The sequence below is a fragment of the Dryobates pubescens genome, chromosome 8, assembly GCF_014839835.1.
Source record: "Dryobates pubescens isolate bDryPub1 chromosome 8, bDryPub1.pri, whole genome shotgun sequence".
NCBI classification, from domain to species: Eukaryota; Metazoa; Chordata; class Aves; order Piciformes; family Picidae; genus Dryobates; species Dryobates pubescens.
This window is the reverse complement of record NC_071619.1, coordinates 7,175,553-7,192,816: the sequence shown is the minus strand read 5'-3', so window position 1 is coordinate 7,192,816 and position 17,264 is coordinate 7,175,553. Positions and strand designations below refer to the sequence as shown.

The following is a 17,264-nucleotide window of genomic DNA, read 5'->3' as shown; positions in this document are numbered from 1 at the left end:
TACGGCCTTTCAGCTCTTGCTAGCAAGTAGACCAGGAATAAGACACAGTCAACTACCTCTCATGAAGCCTGCTTCTAGAAACTCTAAGCACTTGGCTTTCCAAGGAGGCAGAGCACCTGCTTGTAAACTACTGAAACTGAACAATCCTCATTGCCACAGCCCAGAAACAGCCTAAGATTATGGCCCACAATCAGCAATAATGCACAGCAGGCTGGAGGCAACAAAAACCTGGCTTTGTGCTGGAAGAGAAAGTCTGAGCAGGAGCATACAGCAGCAATGCTGGCTTGTCTGTATGTAGGTATTTCTATAAATGCTCATCTGCCTGAGACAATGCATGCAGGCGGAGGTAAACCAGGTCCTGGTTTTGAATAGTCATTTGCAAAAACTCTCAACATGTGACCTGTAACTAGACCAACTATGAGAGAATAAACACTGCTGCATTTAGAATACATTTAGAAAGCCTTCAGCTGGTACAGGCTACTCCTTTTAAAAGTCTTCCTTGTAATAATTGATACCAGATGCTACATAAAACCGCTTAAGGAACAGTGTTCATCACTTAGTAGCAACTAGGTTCACAAAAATTTTCATTCCTGGTACTGCTGCTTCAGTCTAAGATCAAGAACTTCAGTCTCTTGGGGCTTAGGTTGCTGAGGGCACAGATTAAGCTGGATGTATCTTCTTGTCAACAAAGGCATAGAACATTTTTAAGGAAGTGCTGAAGTCTTTCTAACCTTGAAAAAAAAGATGTCTAACAGTGAAATCTTTACTTCTTAGTTTGTATCCCCATGCTTATAAACAATGCCTTGTAGGATTAAGGAAAAATTAAATCCACAAGTGAATATGAATGTATCATTTATTTGAGGTGGACAATTCACATCATTAAAAGCCACAGGTAACAAATTTCATCTTGAATCTGAATCAAGTGTTTATTTCAGAGCTCTCAAGGGCAGCTTCAGAGAAAGTAAAATACAAAAGATAAGCAGCACACAGCATGATTGGATGCAGTTGAGGGAAAAACCTAAAATATGAACCCTCAGAATGCAATTTAAACAGGAAAAAAAGGGAGACCATTGTCTTTGGATGATAAAGATGAATCTTGAAGGCAATCCATTGAATGGCTTCTCCAGTTATTAAGTGTTCAAAAAAGTATGGGAACCATGGCACAGGCATATCAACCCCTTTCAGCTGCAAGGAAAAGAAACCCTTGTCCTACCATATTCATTGCATAAGTCTAAAGTAATACACAGAAAATTTCAAGTAAAGGATTGTGGTTTGAAGTAAAAACTCCATCTCTCATTTAAAAAATAAGAAGGCTATCTGTTCTTCTTCTCTCCATCCACTGGTTGATCCGTTTCAGAGTCATATTGGCATTTTTCCACACACCTCCTAGGGAACCAGCCTCGTTCTCTCATTCCACCTTAAGAGATGAAAAGTTACATTAACTTGGAACAGAACATGAGCTACTGTAGAGAAAAGACACAGGACTGGAATAGACATCAAGAGGTTACCTAGGCTATTTTCTTCTTCAAGGCAGTACATCTAAGTCATTCCTACCATCATCTCCTGAGGACGTGCGAATTCTCTCCCACTGCCTGAAATATCTTCAGAAATCTCCAAAGTTTTCTAGTTGTCTGCTTTCCTTATTAGGAGAAAAATCTTTCCAAATGCTCCATCTGAATCTTTCTGCCTAGAATTCAAGTTCATGACTCTTCTCTCTACATGCTGGAGATGCAGGAAGTAGCTAACCTTCTCCGCTACAGACTTCCACACCTCTTTCAGCTTTTCCTTAAATGTCACATTTTTTAGTACTCTGCTTATTCTCATTGTTTTCCTCTCAGTCCTCTACAGCTGATCTTCCTCTTCAAGATGCAGTAACTGTTTTAACTTGTGGCGGTATTTCAGCTGAGTCTCTGCCAACGCTGAGTAGGATGGGAAGACTACTTTGTGCATCTGGGAAGCTATTATGGCCTTTTTTTTTTTTTGAAGGGTTGACTCATTTTAAGATTAACATTGACTCTTTTCTCCTCAAAAGAGCTGCTACTCAATCATTAATTTTTTTTCCATCCTCCTGTTGTGCAGCTTGTTATTCCTTGCCTATTTATAGCTTTTTGCTACACATTCCTAACAAATCTCATCCTAATTTGAAGCCTAGTTCGACACAAAGCCAATGTTATTTTGAATTGTAATCCAGCCTTTCAGTAGACACCAAGTCCCCCATCCAGACCACATTTCACCTGATTTAGAAATGACATGACTACAGCACAGGTATCTCCTGTTAATCTTCATAATATGCAACATAATAACAACTACTACCACAATCATTTCAATGACTCATTTAGGTATGATGTCTGAAAGAGTTCATCTTAGTGAGCTGCCAAAGCAATTCCAGCCCATGAAGGAGACCTCCCATGAAAAGCACAGAAACTTTCCATGTAGCAACGGTTAGCTGCCTCTCATACATGCAATGAATGAACAATTGTTTGGAAGAGATGACAGCATCTAATGCACACTCTGGCAGATGAACTTTTAGCTCATTCATAAGCAGAAGGGCTAAATTAAATAATGTAGGTATTTCTGTGCAGGTAGCTGTGGTGGTGTCTCTCTGCAGACCAGCAGGAGTCTTTAATGTTTTTGATAGCTGTAGTTGTTAGTTTGGTAAAAGCATATCAAAGTCCTTGGAATTGATCTCAGACCAAAACATCTCTTTGTTTTTAACATCTACAAAGTGTATAGGTCCTATAAATATATGGGTTATTTAGATAGGAAATCTGAGTATGTTAAAGTCAGACCACTAATTGTCATTAATCTCTTCAGAGTCTAGAAGTCTAACAACTAAGAATATGAAGCAGTGCTGCCCTTCCAACTCACCTGTAAACAAGATACTACATGAGTGCTCTTTCAATCTGACAGACTAAATTAATGTTTATCAAAATTGGCAAATCTAACAGAAAGAGTAAAAACTGGATGTGGTTTTTGTGAGAACAAGAGCTAATGCCAGTAAGGTCAGCCATTATACACTTTGAGAGCTGAACATAAAATATTGTCCATATTTCTAGACAGCTATACAATGGATTTCCAATTTTCAACAGAAAAAGTGAAAATAACTGCTTCCTACCATCAGCAGCTGAGTCCAGAATCTTCTCACCATACATCCAGTGTCTGGGGAAGAAAGTGTAAAATGTAATTAGATGCCAGAATCATCTCAACATTTCTTTTAACCAAACAAGGGTGTGGAGCCACTAACTTTAAGCCTCTTGTGGCTAAAATCAGATCTCCTTTGCTCAGTGCAATTCTGGGTTCTTCAGTGCATGGTGTTGTGAAGAATGTTTTAATGCCTTTAGTCATAGGACAGCAGACGCCGCTGTAATCTTCTATTGCTCGATACCGCACCTACAGATGTGAACAGAACGCAGCAATGTATTATTGTAAGCAGCTGACAGCTTCATACCCCCAAAAAAACAATTCAAGCATACCATTAGATCTAAGCATAATGACAACAGCTGTCAAAGGGACTAAAATCTAAACTGCTTAACAGCGAAGCACAGTCATCTTTATTACCCCATTTCTCACTGTCTGAAAACCCAGGAACAAATGCAAAGAAAGCTAAACACAAGGTTTAATTAAGTAGAGGTTGCAGCACATTGTGTGGCAAACAGCAGGAGCAGGGAGGTCATTCTGCCCCTGTACACTGCACTGGTTAGGCCGCACCTCGAGCACTGTGTCCAGTTCTGGGCCCCTCAGTTTAGGAAGGATGTTGACTTGCTGGAACGAATCCAGAGAAGAGCAACAAAGTTGGTGAGGGGTTTGGAACACAAGCCCTATGAGGAGAGGCTGAGGGAGCTGGGGTTGCTTAGCCTGGAGAAGAGGAGACTCAGGGGTGACCTTATTACTCTCTACAACTACCTGAAGGGAGGTTGTAGAGAGACGGATGTTGGTCTCTTCTCCCAGGCAGCCAGTACCAGAACAAGAGGACACAGTCTCAGGCTGCGCCAGGGGAGGTTCAGGCTAGATGTTAGGAAAAAGTTCTATACAGAAAGAGTGATTGCACATTGGAATGGGCTGCCTGGGGAGGTGGTGGAGTCGCCATCACTGGAGGTTTTCAGGAGGAGACTTGATGGGGTGCTTGGTGCCGTGGGTTAGTTGTTTGGGTGGTGTTTGATTGGTTGATGGGTTGGACACAGTGATCTTGAAGGTCTCTTCCAACCTGGTTTATTCTATGTATTCTAAAAAAGTCTTTAATGGTTAAGTTTAAAAATCAAGAAAAGAAAGAGCCTCAGCAAGGACATTTATTTATGCTGGTATTTGAAACTAATTTCAGACCAAGCTTCACAAATACTTACGCTTCTTACTCGCTTGTCTGCTTTCTGTTTCAGTTGCTCGATCTATAAACAGAAATGTAGGCAGCGTTTAGTTTAAAAAGACTTGGGCATTCAAGAGAAAATTCATTCAGGTATTGAAAGCATTTAAAAGCAATCAACAAAGCATAAGTTTTTTGTCTGTCAAATGGGAGAACACTTGATGGAACTCCTGTTTAAGTATATGCTTTACTAGTCAGTTATTTGAAAAGCTGGTATATGATTGGCAAAGGAAGGCAGGCAGTTGGGTAGTGAGGATTCACTTGAGACATGATTGAACAACAAATACCGTCAAACTGTATTGATGACAGCCATCTCTCACTGGCCAGTCCAAGCCATCTCCCTCAGGAATCCCAGACCATGTAAACACTTGCTTGAAGTTCTTCCATTTACTTCCCATGTCATAGGGAAAAACAAAGGTCTCACCCGTTTGGTAGTATTGGATTCTGTCTTTGGCCTGGCAAAGAATTCAGAAATGCGGTACATAAGAACATACTCTACAAACTGCAATCAAGCAGGAAGTATTAAGAAGGCCAGGTCCATGAGACTGTGAGGCAAACATTTTAAGGCAAAAGCAGTGAATTCCTGCTATACTAACCCAGGCTTTTAAAGCTACTTACAAAGTTACAGGAGTTAGAAGTGTGTCTGGTTTGACTTCCCTGTCCTCCCTTCCACTTACTCTTTTAACAATACAACTAGCTTTACTGATTAATGCACTCCATGCTATGATTTTATTTTATGAAGGTTTTTAAGGCCTGATGCTTGACTATTTCTCAGTTACACACAAGGACTTCCACAGCTCAGGGTTCCTTCCTTAAGGATCATGAGCATAATTCAACATTTGCAGTGTCTATTCTATCACAAGCATGCTGTGATTCTGCCACATTCTGCAGTTGTGAACTTTTCATTCTTTCAGAAACAATGACATCTAGTGGAGTAGCCACAGAAGAGTTTGTTCTCTTTGCTGTTCTTTATTACAATCTGCAATACTGTGTTCAGTTTTCAGAAGGAACAAGAGCAGCCTGTTTTACAGCAAAAATTTCAACAAATTATTCCAAGTTCTCCTATACCTTTTTAACTGTGTTTTCATGCATTTATGTTCCATTGATCTATTACTCACAGTATATTAGAGATTGGAAGGGACCTCCAGAGATTGAGTACAACAGTCTAACGGCACTAGGTTCCAGCTCTACTTGATTCCGTGCAAAAAGGCATTACAATACTGAGGTACTTAGACACAGTCAAGATCCTCATGTTAATGTTGACACAGAATAAAAGGAAAACAAGAAAATCATGAAATGTTTGTGGATTTATACAAAATAACCTAGTGGCACAACTAATTTCTAATCATTGAGTCAATTTTGCTTCTTTTTAACTTAGCTTCTGCTGCTTGGCTGTATTCTGAAAAATCTTGTGAAAATCTCTGAAAAGATATGGGATTTAAAAAGACATACAAAGAAGACTAGGTATGTCATTATTTTCTAGTGCTTCTTCAACATCAAGGAAAAATCCTCCCAAGTTTAATGAGAAAAGCAGCATATTAGGAAAATCGTGAGCCCGAACATGCCATCCAGAATGGGTAGGGAAGGTGGACAATTAAAAGGAAGGTGTAAAGAGAAACAAAGACAACTCAAGAAAATATGTCTCTTAAAAGGAAATGTTTTCTCAATTTTCTCCAAACAAGAAAGAAAAATATATGAGAAATTATTAAACATTTCAGTGAATGTCAGAGGGAAAATTTGGTTGTAGGTGTTAAGTCAGTGGTGAATTGAAATCATAGAATCAGTAAGGTTGGAAAAGACCTCAAAGATCATCAAGTCCAACTTGTCACCCATGACATCTAGTTTAAATCCAGAGAGGTAAAACAAGAAGTTGAAAATTATTACAAGAATACTGTAATAGAAGCTTACCTTTTCTTCAATCCAGGACTCGATTGAAGTTTTGTTTGTCAAAATGACTTTCATCTGAAATATAAGTTAGGTGAAATTAGCACAGATTTTCTGCAGATATAAGCAAGTTAGGCTAAGAAAACTTCACTTAATAAGCTAAATTTGCTTTAAAGAACAGAACAACTTTTAAATGCTTAACTGAAATGTAAAACATTCAAAAATAAGATTCAGCATTGATAAATGCTGTCCTCTAGAATGATACAGCTAAGACAGTAGCACACAGTTATTTCAGTGTATACTTAAAATGTGCATTTTTTGCTTCCTTCCAAACATTGGAAGCAACATATCAGGTATGTTTATACCTATTTTCAGGGACAGGGCAATGTAATGCTGAAATATTAAGTTGTTTGCCTTTTCCAGAGAGTTTATGAACCCTTACATCATGTTTTCTTAGTTCATTAGATTTTCACTTTCAAATTCTGTGTTGTGCTAACAACAGAGAAATTGGGAGAAAGCAACATAAAAGCCTGGAAAATTTAAAACAGCAACATATGCTCTAAACAACTGCTCCTATCTCAGTCCCAAATTCTGTTTCTGCTCCACAAGCTTTTACCTTCTTTGTAACAGAAGCCATACACTTACCTGAATAATAAACAGCATACCGACAGCTATAGTTGTTCCTAACGCCAGTCCTAAGGCAAATAAAGATGCAGCAAATGCAGACAGTCCAAAGGGAATAATGGGTCGAGGGTCTCTTTTGGCTGCACTCATGTCAATCTTTACAGAGCTCCACCCAAAAGATATCTGCAGAGAGAAAACACAACTCAGCTCTAAAACATTCAGACTGCTGAAACAAAACAAGTCACTAATAGGGAATCTGGCTCTGAAACCAAGTGCTCAACTTCTGACAGGTTTATAATGCAAGAAACAAACAAAAAACCCCAAATAAACAAGAGGCATCCAAGACTTTTCAGAATTACATTCTTTGATAGATGGAAAGCTAAACTAAAGTCACCATCTTGGAAGCTCCACAAGTTAGGCCCAAAATCAGAGAAATAAATCTGGGCTTTGGCACATGAACAAAAACCTATCCACCAGTTTCAGAGAGAAACTGTTTGAATAGCACAGTACCCATTTTCAAGGGACACACAACACATTTTCCTCCCAAATCTTTAGCAGATAACAGTTCTCAACATTACTGCTCTGCAAATGCAACACACAGCCTTTATCTGTTATGCTCAGTTGATGTTTTCAAGCAGCTGATTGCAACCACAAAAGCTGAAATCAAAGCTCATAATCTTAACCACGGATCTGAGATAAGAGACACATTTCAAACAAGCTTTGCTCACTGTTAATACATTTAAGTTTTTCCATTTAAAAACAGGCCAAATAATTTATGTTTAGTTTAAAAATTAATGTTGTTTATTTTTTCCTGAAGAATTAGATACAATCAAAATAAAAAATGGCTAGCAGAAGCCAATAAACAGCATTTACCTTCTGTCTTGGAAACAAATAGCAGCTAGATTCTGTGCCAGCCAAAACACAGCCTGTCTCTTTCTCACTATAAAGTGATACTTTGAAACTGTCTTCAGGCAATACAATGTTCTGGGAAACTCACAGATTGACAAGAAACAGGAAAAAAAATAGAAGGCACTTTCTCTGAATCCTCCAAATAATAAACACACATCTGAGATGCAGAGAGCAGAACTGAGAGTACATGTTGCAGGAAAATAGTGATGGGTGTAAATTAAAAGAGGGTAGCTCTAGACCACCTACAATGAATACTTTTTTATGATGAGGGTAGTGAAATACTGGAGCACATTGCTCTCAGAGGTTGTAGATGCCCTATTCCTGGAAACATTCAAGGTCAGGTTATATGGGGCTGTGAGCAACATGATCTAGCTGAAGATGCCCTGCTCATTGCAGGAGGGTTGGACTAAAAGACCTTTAAAAGGTTCCTTCCAATCCAAACCATTCTATGATTCTCTGATGCTTCTCAGGAAACCAAATTGTCTCATACTTTCATGGATTAAATGCCCATCTGACTTAACAATATTTTAGCACTGAATTATGTTTTCTTACTCTGTTGTAAAGCTGAGTGTACATAGTCATAACAAATATGAAAGAAGCGTGAATGCATCCCAGTGGGGCTAAGAGAAGAAACAGAGTGAAAGATGCATGATTCTGGTATCCACAACAGTTGTTGATCCAAGGGCAGTGGTGATCCATCTTCATGACACATCTGTGAATAATAAATACTGATTAATATAAAGGCCATATATGATGTTTTTCCAAAAGCTCAAAGGACAGGTAACTTCCTGCTCTTCAATCTCCATTCATTCATTGAAACCCACCAATTTCCCATAGGATCAACACAGTACTTTCTTTTTTTGTTGCTACTCAAAGATATTTTATGTCCTAGAGCAAAAGAAAGCAAAACAAAAAGTACTCCCGTGCCCTACCCTCCCTAGTTACGCCTTTTCCCCTTCACTCAAACTTGCTGCCTGCTAATAAATAGCATATTACAGAGCCAGAGGCCTAAAACAGTACATGTAAGAACTATCAACACAATAATTAGCACTAATACTATTGCCAAATTTTAAATATCCCACCAGAAAAATAAAGAAAACATCAGATCCCCTGTGAACTCTTGCAGAAAGAACATACAGATACACAGAGGCATCTTTCTTTTCAGTAGCAGACCCTCTGAAAGCTTCGTCAGTTGCTACATATCGACCTCACAATATTGTTAAGTCCTTTTCAAAATCTGTTTAACAAGTCTAAACACCCTAGAGACACTCTTGTATTCAATGTAAGCTACACCAAAATAACCAGCTTTATAAGTGCAAAAATGTATCTGGTAACAGATCTGCTCATGTCACAGATTGCAATGACTTAATTTAACAGGTGTAAAAGTCACTAATTAAAAATCATGGAATCAGAATAACATTCCAATTCCTCTACACCAAACCTAAATGAGGGACTGAATTGCACAAACATCCACCTCCTCTGAAAATGTTACATGTTTTGGAAGCTCATCATTATCCTTTAAGCTGGTCCATTCCCAAAAATTCAGTTTCTCCCTTTAAAGAGTTAATTATTCTTAATTAGCATATATTCAGCTGCCACTGCTATAAGTTCTTGAACATGCAATCATGATTTTAAGCAAAGTGTTTCTGAAGAAGTTGCTAGGTCTTGGCTAGAAACCTCACCCTGTTCAGGTGGGCCACAAGAAGTGCCTCCATTTGTGCACTGAAACTTGCTAGCATGGAAGACTTTCAGCAAAGGCTCAAGTTACCTACTTCATTGCAACAGGCTAGGAATACATGTGGAACGAGTTACTTTGGCCAGAGTTGAAGGGAAAGAAAATTCCTGAAGCATATCAGCAAAACGAGCTGGGGGACGTGCTGCAGTTTATTCTGTTTTGTTTTACCCAAAGAACTTGCTTTTGCAAAGAATCATCATGTTCTGCTGCCATTTTCTGCTAAAATTGGCACTCAAGAAAAACAGTCTGATTTTAGATCTTGGGATGATGCAGCCAAATTACAGCACTACTGTACAGTTCCAGCCTCCACTTCCTGAGGCAGTCACAATGACTGCACATCTTCTGTTTACAGAAATAACAAATGAGTGTATATGCAGCAATATCCTTTCACTGTGTTCTCTAACAGTCCTTCAAAGGAGGGCCTGCCCTGTGAACCCAAATAAATGCAACTACAGCCTGGATTGGAGACAACTGAAGTGACTTGCTTTTTTCAAGCTGCACTAAATTCCAGGGCAGCTATTTTTAATAGAAACAGCCTTTACTTCAGAACAAGCCTGCTGGAAGAGTAACACATAGCAAGGCTGGAACTCTTCAAGTTGATTCAAAAGGCTTCTTAATTTACTAGGCAAACACCCCTCAAAACCCCCCCCCAACCTTCAGTGAAAAGTAAAGCAGTCCAAAATTTCCACTTAAATCAACATCTATATTGCATTTGGAAAGACTTCAGAATAAGCTTTTCTACTCTCTGAGCAGGTGAATGTTTGGACTAAGAACTCGATCTTTGAGGTCTCTTCCAACCTTGGTGATACTGTGATAACTTAAAGGTCTTAACGATTTTTAGGTGTTTAAATAGGCTTGCTTTCCTTAAACAGTATTGCAATGTTTTATTAGTGCTCTTAAGAAGATTTTAAGAGGAACTGATTTCAAGCTAAAAAGAAAGCATTAAAGAGAGATTTATTAAAGCAAAACTGCAGTAAAACCACATAGAAAACACACAACTAGGACGTAGAAACATCTGAAATGGGCACAGTGGTTCACATGGCAGTCCTAAAAATCAGCAGTACAGAACTTGGAAGAACCAACTATATTCATAGCCCGTCATTAGATGTGAAACTCCTTTAATAAGGACTTAAAACAATTTTAAATAATAACAGTACCTGTTACACTTTCGACAGTGGTGTGAACGTGGTGCCTTATAAGACTGACACACTTTACAGTATTGAAGATACATGCAATCCTGAGATTTTTCCTTCAACAGAAAAATAGGTGCATTAGATGTAGGTGAAACTCTACTGGCAATACATACCCTGGCACTTTCCTAAGCTAAGCATCTTTGCTTTCTTCTGACTAGGTGTGTTTCATAACCCAACGCTAATTAATTGTAGGTGGTGAGAAGAGAAACATATGAAATCTCTTAGCTGTCAACATAGCTATCTCACACTCTTGAAAGTGCTGGTTGATAAATCAACAGTTCTTCCATCTGGAAAAGTACAAGTAAGGTTTCACAGTGAGGTTCTAAGAGCAAAAAAACAGCATGACACCCATACAATTTCAAGAAAACCTTATGCACATTGTCTCTCCATAACATACCATAAACCACTTTAGGCTTACTGCTGGTAAGCATTAATGTTTAACTAGCTCTTTTACCACTCTCTCTTTTACACACACACACCAACCACAGCAAGATGAGGGAGAGATTGAGGCTTGTAGATAACAAGCTAAGAGCCAGCTATCCTGCTAGCACTACATCAGCATCCTCTAATCACTACTATTGAGAAATACGCCACAAGCAGAAACGTGATTATTAATCTTTATATTACACCACTCTAGTGTAATATAACAAACTCTCGCCGTTTGTCTTAAGGTATTTAACCTGTATCATTACTCTTCCCAGAGTTTACTGAAGCAAAGGAAAAGTTAAGGTAGACATTTGCATATTTATCTTACGTTCAACACGGTTATCATACGCGATTTTCTGATTCACGCCAAAGAATTAAATTGGCTAAATTAAGTTTGTTGGGTTTTCTTCCTAATCCTTATTAGTAGGAACAAGGTCTTCAATGCAACAGTGTCTGCATGAGCACGCAGCTAAATAATCTCAAGTTCTCACTCCCAGTCATCAGTACTCGTTTCCTGGTCTGCTTTGAACACCTTCATCTACTGACAATGAAGAAATATTACCCTTCAGCCCCAGCTCGCCGTAACAGGCAGAACAAGGAAGGCATCGAGTGAAACAGCAGCAAAGCAGAAAGAGCAGAAAGTGAAGGAGAACCGAGTGGCTCCACGGGCTGGCTGCATTTTTGCAGCGGGAGAAAGGGCAAATGGTAGGATCAAAAGACACGCGATTTCCACTGCTTTCCCAGCCCCTGCACACACTTCTTCCAGACAAGCCGGCCCCGCCACAAGGGCAGGCCCGCGGGTCGCCCTGCCCCGCACCTCAGCCCCCGCCCCACCGAGCCGCCACGAGGATAGTGCGATCGTGAGCCAACGCTTACCGGCGTCCACCCCAGAGGGACGTACCCCGGGCCGACAAACATGGCGCTGAAGTAGTTGTAAAGGATCATGACGGTCCAGTTGAGGAGCATGATGAAGTTGACGCTTCCTCCGGCAGTGTCCAGGGGCCAGTACCACAGCGCGGCGTCGGCCATGGCGGTGGCGGAGCACACGACCACCACCGCCAGGGCCACCAGCGGCCCCCAGTGGCACAGCCGCCGCGCCCGCCGCAGCCCTCCCGGCCCGTCCATGGCCGCTACCGGCGCCCGCCCGCTGCCGCCCGGCCGCCGCCCATGACTCCCGCCACGCTCAGTCCTGCACCGTCCCGCCGGATTCCGGGACAGAAGCAGCGCCGTGAGGAAAGGGAAGGGGAGGTGCCGGGACCCGCCGGACCTCGGCCCCGCTCCGCCGGCCCGGGGAGGCGGGAGGAGCGGGGCCCACGCTTGTCTCCGCCCGCGGGCGCCTCCCGGTCAGCCGCTCCCGCCCTCCCGGCAGTCCGATGGCAATAGGATCCTGCCGGGAAACAGCGTCCCACCTCCGGCGCCGCAGCCTTGTGCTTCCGATCCCGGAGATTATAAGGCTGGGAGGCGTGGGGCTGTGTGATCTCGGGTTGCAAGGCGTGAGCAGGCTGCCTCCTCCGTCTCCTTCTTTGGGCCTAGGGGCTACAGTTTTGAGCCCCTAAGCTAAGAGTGCCAAGGGGTGGCGGGGCGGTAGCGGGGAGCTGGGCCGTGCTGTGCGGGTTAAAGCAGCTGAGAAGAGGCGGAGCGTTTCGCCGGAACCTGTGGAGCGGCGCCCGGAGGCGGAGGGACGCCTTTGCGGGTAGCAGAACGCGGAAGCGTCTCGGTGCGGAGTGGCTGAGCGCTCCCATCCCGGTTGAGCGCGGTATATCCGCGGAGCGTAGCGGGGCCGCGGCCTCCCCCAGCACCGCCGCCATGTCCTCCGATTTCGAGAGCTACGAGCAGGACTTCGCGGTGCTGACGGCCGAGATCACGGGCAGGATCGGGAAGGTGCCTAAGCTGGTAGGAGGTGAGCGGCGGGCTCCTGCGGCGGGCTCCTGCGGCGGGGGGGCGACTCGCCTGGCTGCTCCGAGAGGCCGTAGTCGCCCGGCGCGCTGGGCTCTCACCTGCGCTGCTCTCCGACTTCACGGCTCTCGCTCCGCACCGCAGGCCTGTGATCCTCGTCTGTAAGAATCTCTCCAACTCCCGGCGCCTCCGGCCTCCCGGCAACAAGTGCTAGGGAAGGTGTTAGTGTGTTTTCGGCGTGGTGTCTCTGTGTCCCATCACCGGAATGTGCTTTCTTGCTACAGGACAGTCAGGATTGATTTCCCTGTCCCGTATTCCCTGCCCCAGCGAGCTCTTTCGTGAAATGTGTTATGAATAACCGGACAGAATATTGTTGGCTGGACAGCTGTAAGGATCAGCCCTTCCCTGCTGCGTTGCTGTGGAGCCACGCAAAGTTATGGCAGTGCAACTGAAAGGTTGAGCAAGAACAGGGGTCAGAGCTGGGAGGGTGTTCACAGTATCACAGTACATTAGAGGTTGGAAGTGACCTCAAGAGATCATCGGGTCCAACCCCCCTGCCAAAGCAGGATGAGTGTTTCCTGTACAAGTGTTGCTGCTGAATGCTTGTTATTATGATCGTGCCACAGCATCAGTAATAGAAAACAAATCCTTTTTTATGTGGCATAGACAGAACTGGTGCATGGTTTAATTCAAATCTGGGGTATTTTCCTGCTTACTGTTGAAACGTTTGATTTGGATAATTGACTGTGGTGACTCACAAGTAGGAGATTCAAAGAAATCACTGTTCATTTGCTTTAATGTGTTTGTGAGCTGCCTACAGCGTTCATGATCTGATTCATGATGTATTCTTGCAGTACAGACAATAATCTCTCTCTAAGGATGTTAGAGTAGAAAACTGAAAATGATCATCCCTTTAACCAGTCCAGCTGAATTGCCTAGTGCATAGTAAACTGGTGTCCTAGTACCAGACAGGGCTGAAGCTAGTGAATTTCTGGTCTGTTTCTCCTCTAGCTTAACTTAATGCCTCTTCTGTTTCCAGGTCACTATACTTTTCTGCCCGTGCTTCCTATGCACATCTCCAAAGCTTAAACTGTAGGAGTGGGTATCTTACAAGAAGGGAATAAACACACACTAATGGTGTATTTTTATGTTAGGAAAAGGTATTACCCATTCAGGACCAAAGAATAACATCCTACTTTGTGAGCGGGGAAATGCATCGTTAAGTGATGAAGTAGGGACTGTAAAAAGGACTTGAGATAGGTGGTCACCTAAACCAATGTTAATTCATAAGTCCAAACCAAAATCTGACATACATAAACATGGTTTTTTTGAGGAGAAGCCTGTGTGATTCTGGAAGGTCATGTCCAATTCTAATCTTAGCAAGTTAGAATGTGTTCTGATAAATTTGGGTTCAATGAGCAGTCACAGGCATGATTAAAGTACAGGAAGCTATGCTGAGCAGAACTTTTTGGCTGTTGAGCTTAACAGAAAGTTAAAATCTGCAGGTGCTTATGAGACAAAAAGCTTTTCTGTTTTGTAGTGAAGCCTTACAGAAGGAAGAAGGGAGAAATCCAAAGAGTTCCTGTGTTGAAATTTTGAACTGGTATAATTGAGCCTGCTCAGAGATGATATCTAACCCATAAATGGCTACTACAATTTACTTGTAAGGATGCAGTGAATTCCTCACAAATGTATTTAATCAAGGCAGTATTTCCTCGTGTTTCACAAAGGGATGTTCACTTCTAAACAGGGTAAATTTAAGGACCTCTTGTAGGAACAGAGAGACATAAATGCACTGCTGACTCCTCTTCCGAGAATCAGTAGTGCCACAGCGATTTGTAGAGAAGGAACAGAGATTTAATTTCTTAATCATATACATTTTGAAAGTAATTGTTGTCTGATCAATATTAGGAAGAATATTCTGCTCAGTAGTAGTGGAATCTTCTTATTCAGCCTTCCTTATTCACTTATGAAGACTTTGGAGCTTAAACATGAAATCTGTGAAGAGTATTGTCTTAAACAGTGACATGCCCTAGAAGCAGCAGGCTTTGAAATCATGACTCTTTTATGTAGCTATAAGAAGAGGGTTTTTTTGGTTTGAGAATTGGCTGTCCTCTCAGAGAAGAAATAGTGCATGTTCCCTGCAGAACGAGTAGTGTGGTACTGGGTAAATGGTCTCAAGATAAGACAAGTGTTATTTTTCTTATTTTTTTTTAAGATATGGCTTTTCCATATTAGGATTTGGCTCTGAGTGTACATGGTTTGATCTGGCTTGCACTATAGCTACTTCTTGCACTGTACCTTTATGAGTGACTGCATTGCTGTTCTGTCTTTGATTAGCAAAATACTCGTTGTGACTTCGAAACGTTTTGCAGTCATAGCTAATAGAGGCATTTGACCAGCTGGGGGAAAAAGTGTCTCTGAATATGCTGAACACTTTAATCAGAATTATTTTAAATACACATTTTCCCCTTGTTTCTTAATAGGAATGTTTGCAAGATCTTTGCTTCTTCATCACCAGTTCTTGTGGAAATGGCTGGGAAAGCCTCACAGAGAGAATTATGAGGTGGGAGGGGGATGTGAGGAGAGATGAACGTGAGGTGGCAGTTTTCAGCAGCACTGATTTGAGAGAGATTGCTGATGACCTTCTTCCTCCACGCTGGAAGAGGCAGGATGAAAGGCATAAGGACTTGCACTACTTCTGCATAATACAGAGATCTCCTGAAGTCTAGTGATGGTTCGTTTCCTTCTGCTGCCAAAGCTGGACCTGCTGTAAGCTTCACATTCAGTTGAATTGGAGAAATACTGGTTAATTATTTTTGCAACATTCCTGCATTTGCTATGATGCTGTCTTGTGTTTTGGGAGGATGATGGCTCAACAAACAATTCTGTTGTCAGAAATGCATAAACAGTTCAGCAAGAAATGTAACAAAGGCACTCTGATTCTACAGAAACAGTAAGCAGCAGGGACAATAGAATGTCTTGGGAAGAACTGTCTTCTGTTGAGGCAAATCTCATCTGGAGAATTAAAGAAAATTTTCTGACTAGAGCAATAGCTTTTAAATAGATGTTCTATCATGCTGCAGATCTTTGAAAAAATAAGATCATTGCCTGATATGCTTTATTAATGTTCTTTAATGTTAATGGTGTTTCAGAGAAACATCTGTCTTGTGATTTGTCCAAAAGTTTACATAAATGTTGATTGCTTGATCTGAAAGAGAGTTTTATCATCACAAATGAGGATACCTTATTCTTTTTCCAACACAATAACCTCTGGGTTGTGATGGGTTTAGACTTGAGTGCTCTCATTCTTGATACCTGCAATTTCTACTGGAAAATCACAGCACTCTATTTCAGTCTAATAGATTTAGCTGAAGAAAGTCTCACCTTCAATTTTCTACTGTACCCCTGTACTGGAGTTTACAGTCTCTGAGGTCTTTTCCAACCTTATTGATTCTATGATTATATGATTCTATTTCAGGTCTGGCTCATTGTGTTGTGCTTCTTGAACCCAGTTTTATAACCCAAATTGAGAATCACATCTATATTGCATAGCAAAATCTGTAAGTGGTCTATGAACTAAACCCTTTGCTATTCCATCTCTTCCTCAGCATCTACTAATAAAAAGAAGCAATGCACAAGCACTGAGACTTCTCAGTCTTAGTCCAGACTTTTAAATCTCTTCATTGGTTATGAGATCCAACTACTGCTGCATTATCTTTCTACACTTGTCTGCTAATTTCTGCCTTGCTGTAAGTGCTGTATTTCAGGGGACAAACAGGTGACTAATGCAAGGTCAAAGCCGAAGGAATAGAGGAAAACGCAGTAAAAGCTTGTTTCTTGTGAAAAAAAATGATACAACCTTGTTTGAAAAACACAGACTGGATTTCTTTGGTTTTAGTCCTTACCTAGAGGGGGGAAAAAGTCCACTGTTTTTTCCCCTGTCTTTATCCGTACTTAGTCAATTTGACCAGTTAAATTATACAGGCTACATGAGATATTTTCTTTGGGACATTTTATCTGGCAATGCTGAGGCAAAAATTCTGTTCTGATTTTGGATAGATTTGATGGAGCATTATATTTTGTTCTTCTGGAAGGATATTGCCAATTCTGTATTCTTAATAAAAAAATATGTAAACTCCCTTTTTCATTATTACATATGATGGAAGTATACTTAAGGAAATGATTAAGTAAGCAGGTTGGGAACTACTAAGACATAGTGAAGTTGTATGGTAAATAC

The 17,264-nt window shown here is 41.4% G+C and overlaps 2 protein-coding genes across 5 annotated transcripts in view; one reads left to right on the top strand and one right to left on the bottom strand.

Annotated features, from left to right (window-relative positions):
• Positions 1-900: 900 nt before the first annotated feature.
• On the bottom strand, positions 901-12,344 carry ZDHHC6 (zinc finger DHHC-type palmitoyltransferase 6). Its single transcript, XM_009908227.2, has 10 exons — positions 12,005-12,344; positions 10,667-10,758; positions 8,327-8,486; positions 6,887-7,048; positions 6,266-6,319; positions 4,645-4,812; positions 4,341-4,382; positions 3,245-3,390; positions 3,116-3,159; positions 901-1,417 (listed from the first exon to the last, which is right to left on the bottom strand). The coding sequence occupies exons 1-10, from the start codon at positions 12,251-12,253 to the stop codon at positions 1,314-1,316; spliced, it is 1,221 nt and encodes a 406-aa protein (XP_009906529.2). The 5' UTR covers positions 12,254-12,344; the 3' UTR covers positions 901-1,313.
• A 481-nt stretch (positions 12,345-12,825) lies between these two features.
• Positions 12,826-17,264, top strand: part of VTI1A (vesicle transport through interaction with t-SNAREs 1A) — a 291,318-nt gene continuing 286,879 nt past the window's right edge. For all 4 annotated transcript variants that reach the window (XM_054163882.1, XM_054163884.1, XM_054163881.1 and 1 more), the window contains exon 1: positions 12,826-13,028. In XM_054163882.1, coding sequence (XP_054019857.1) covers positions 12,935-13,028 — 94 coding nt within the window. In that variant the 5' untranslated portion in view covers positions 12,826-12,934. The remainder of the gene's footprint in view (positions 13,029-17,264) is intronic.

Coding starts and splice junctions, on each gene's coding strand:
- ZDHHC6 (XM_009908227.2), bottom strand. CDS start 12,253: ATGGACGGGCCGGGAGGGCTGCGGCGGGCGCGGCGGCTGTGCCACTGG. Junction 8,487..10,666: donor CACTGTCGAAAGTGTAACAG/GTACTGTTATTA, acceptor TATTATTCACAG/ATGTGTCATGAAGATGGATC. Junction 4,813..6,265: donor AGTCCTGGATTGAAGAAAAG/GTAAGCTTCTAT, acceptor ATTCTTTGCCAG/GCCAAAGACAGAATCCAATA.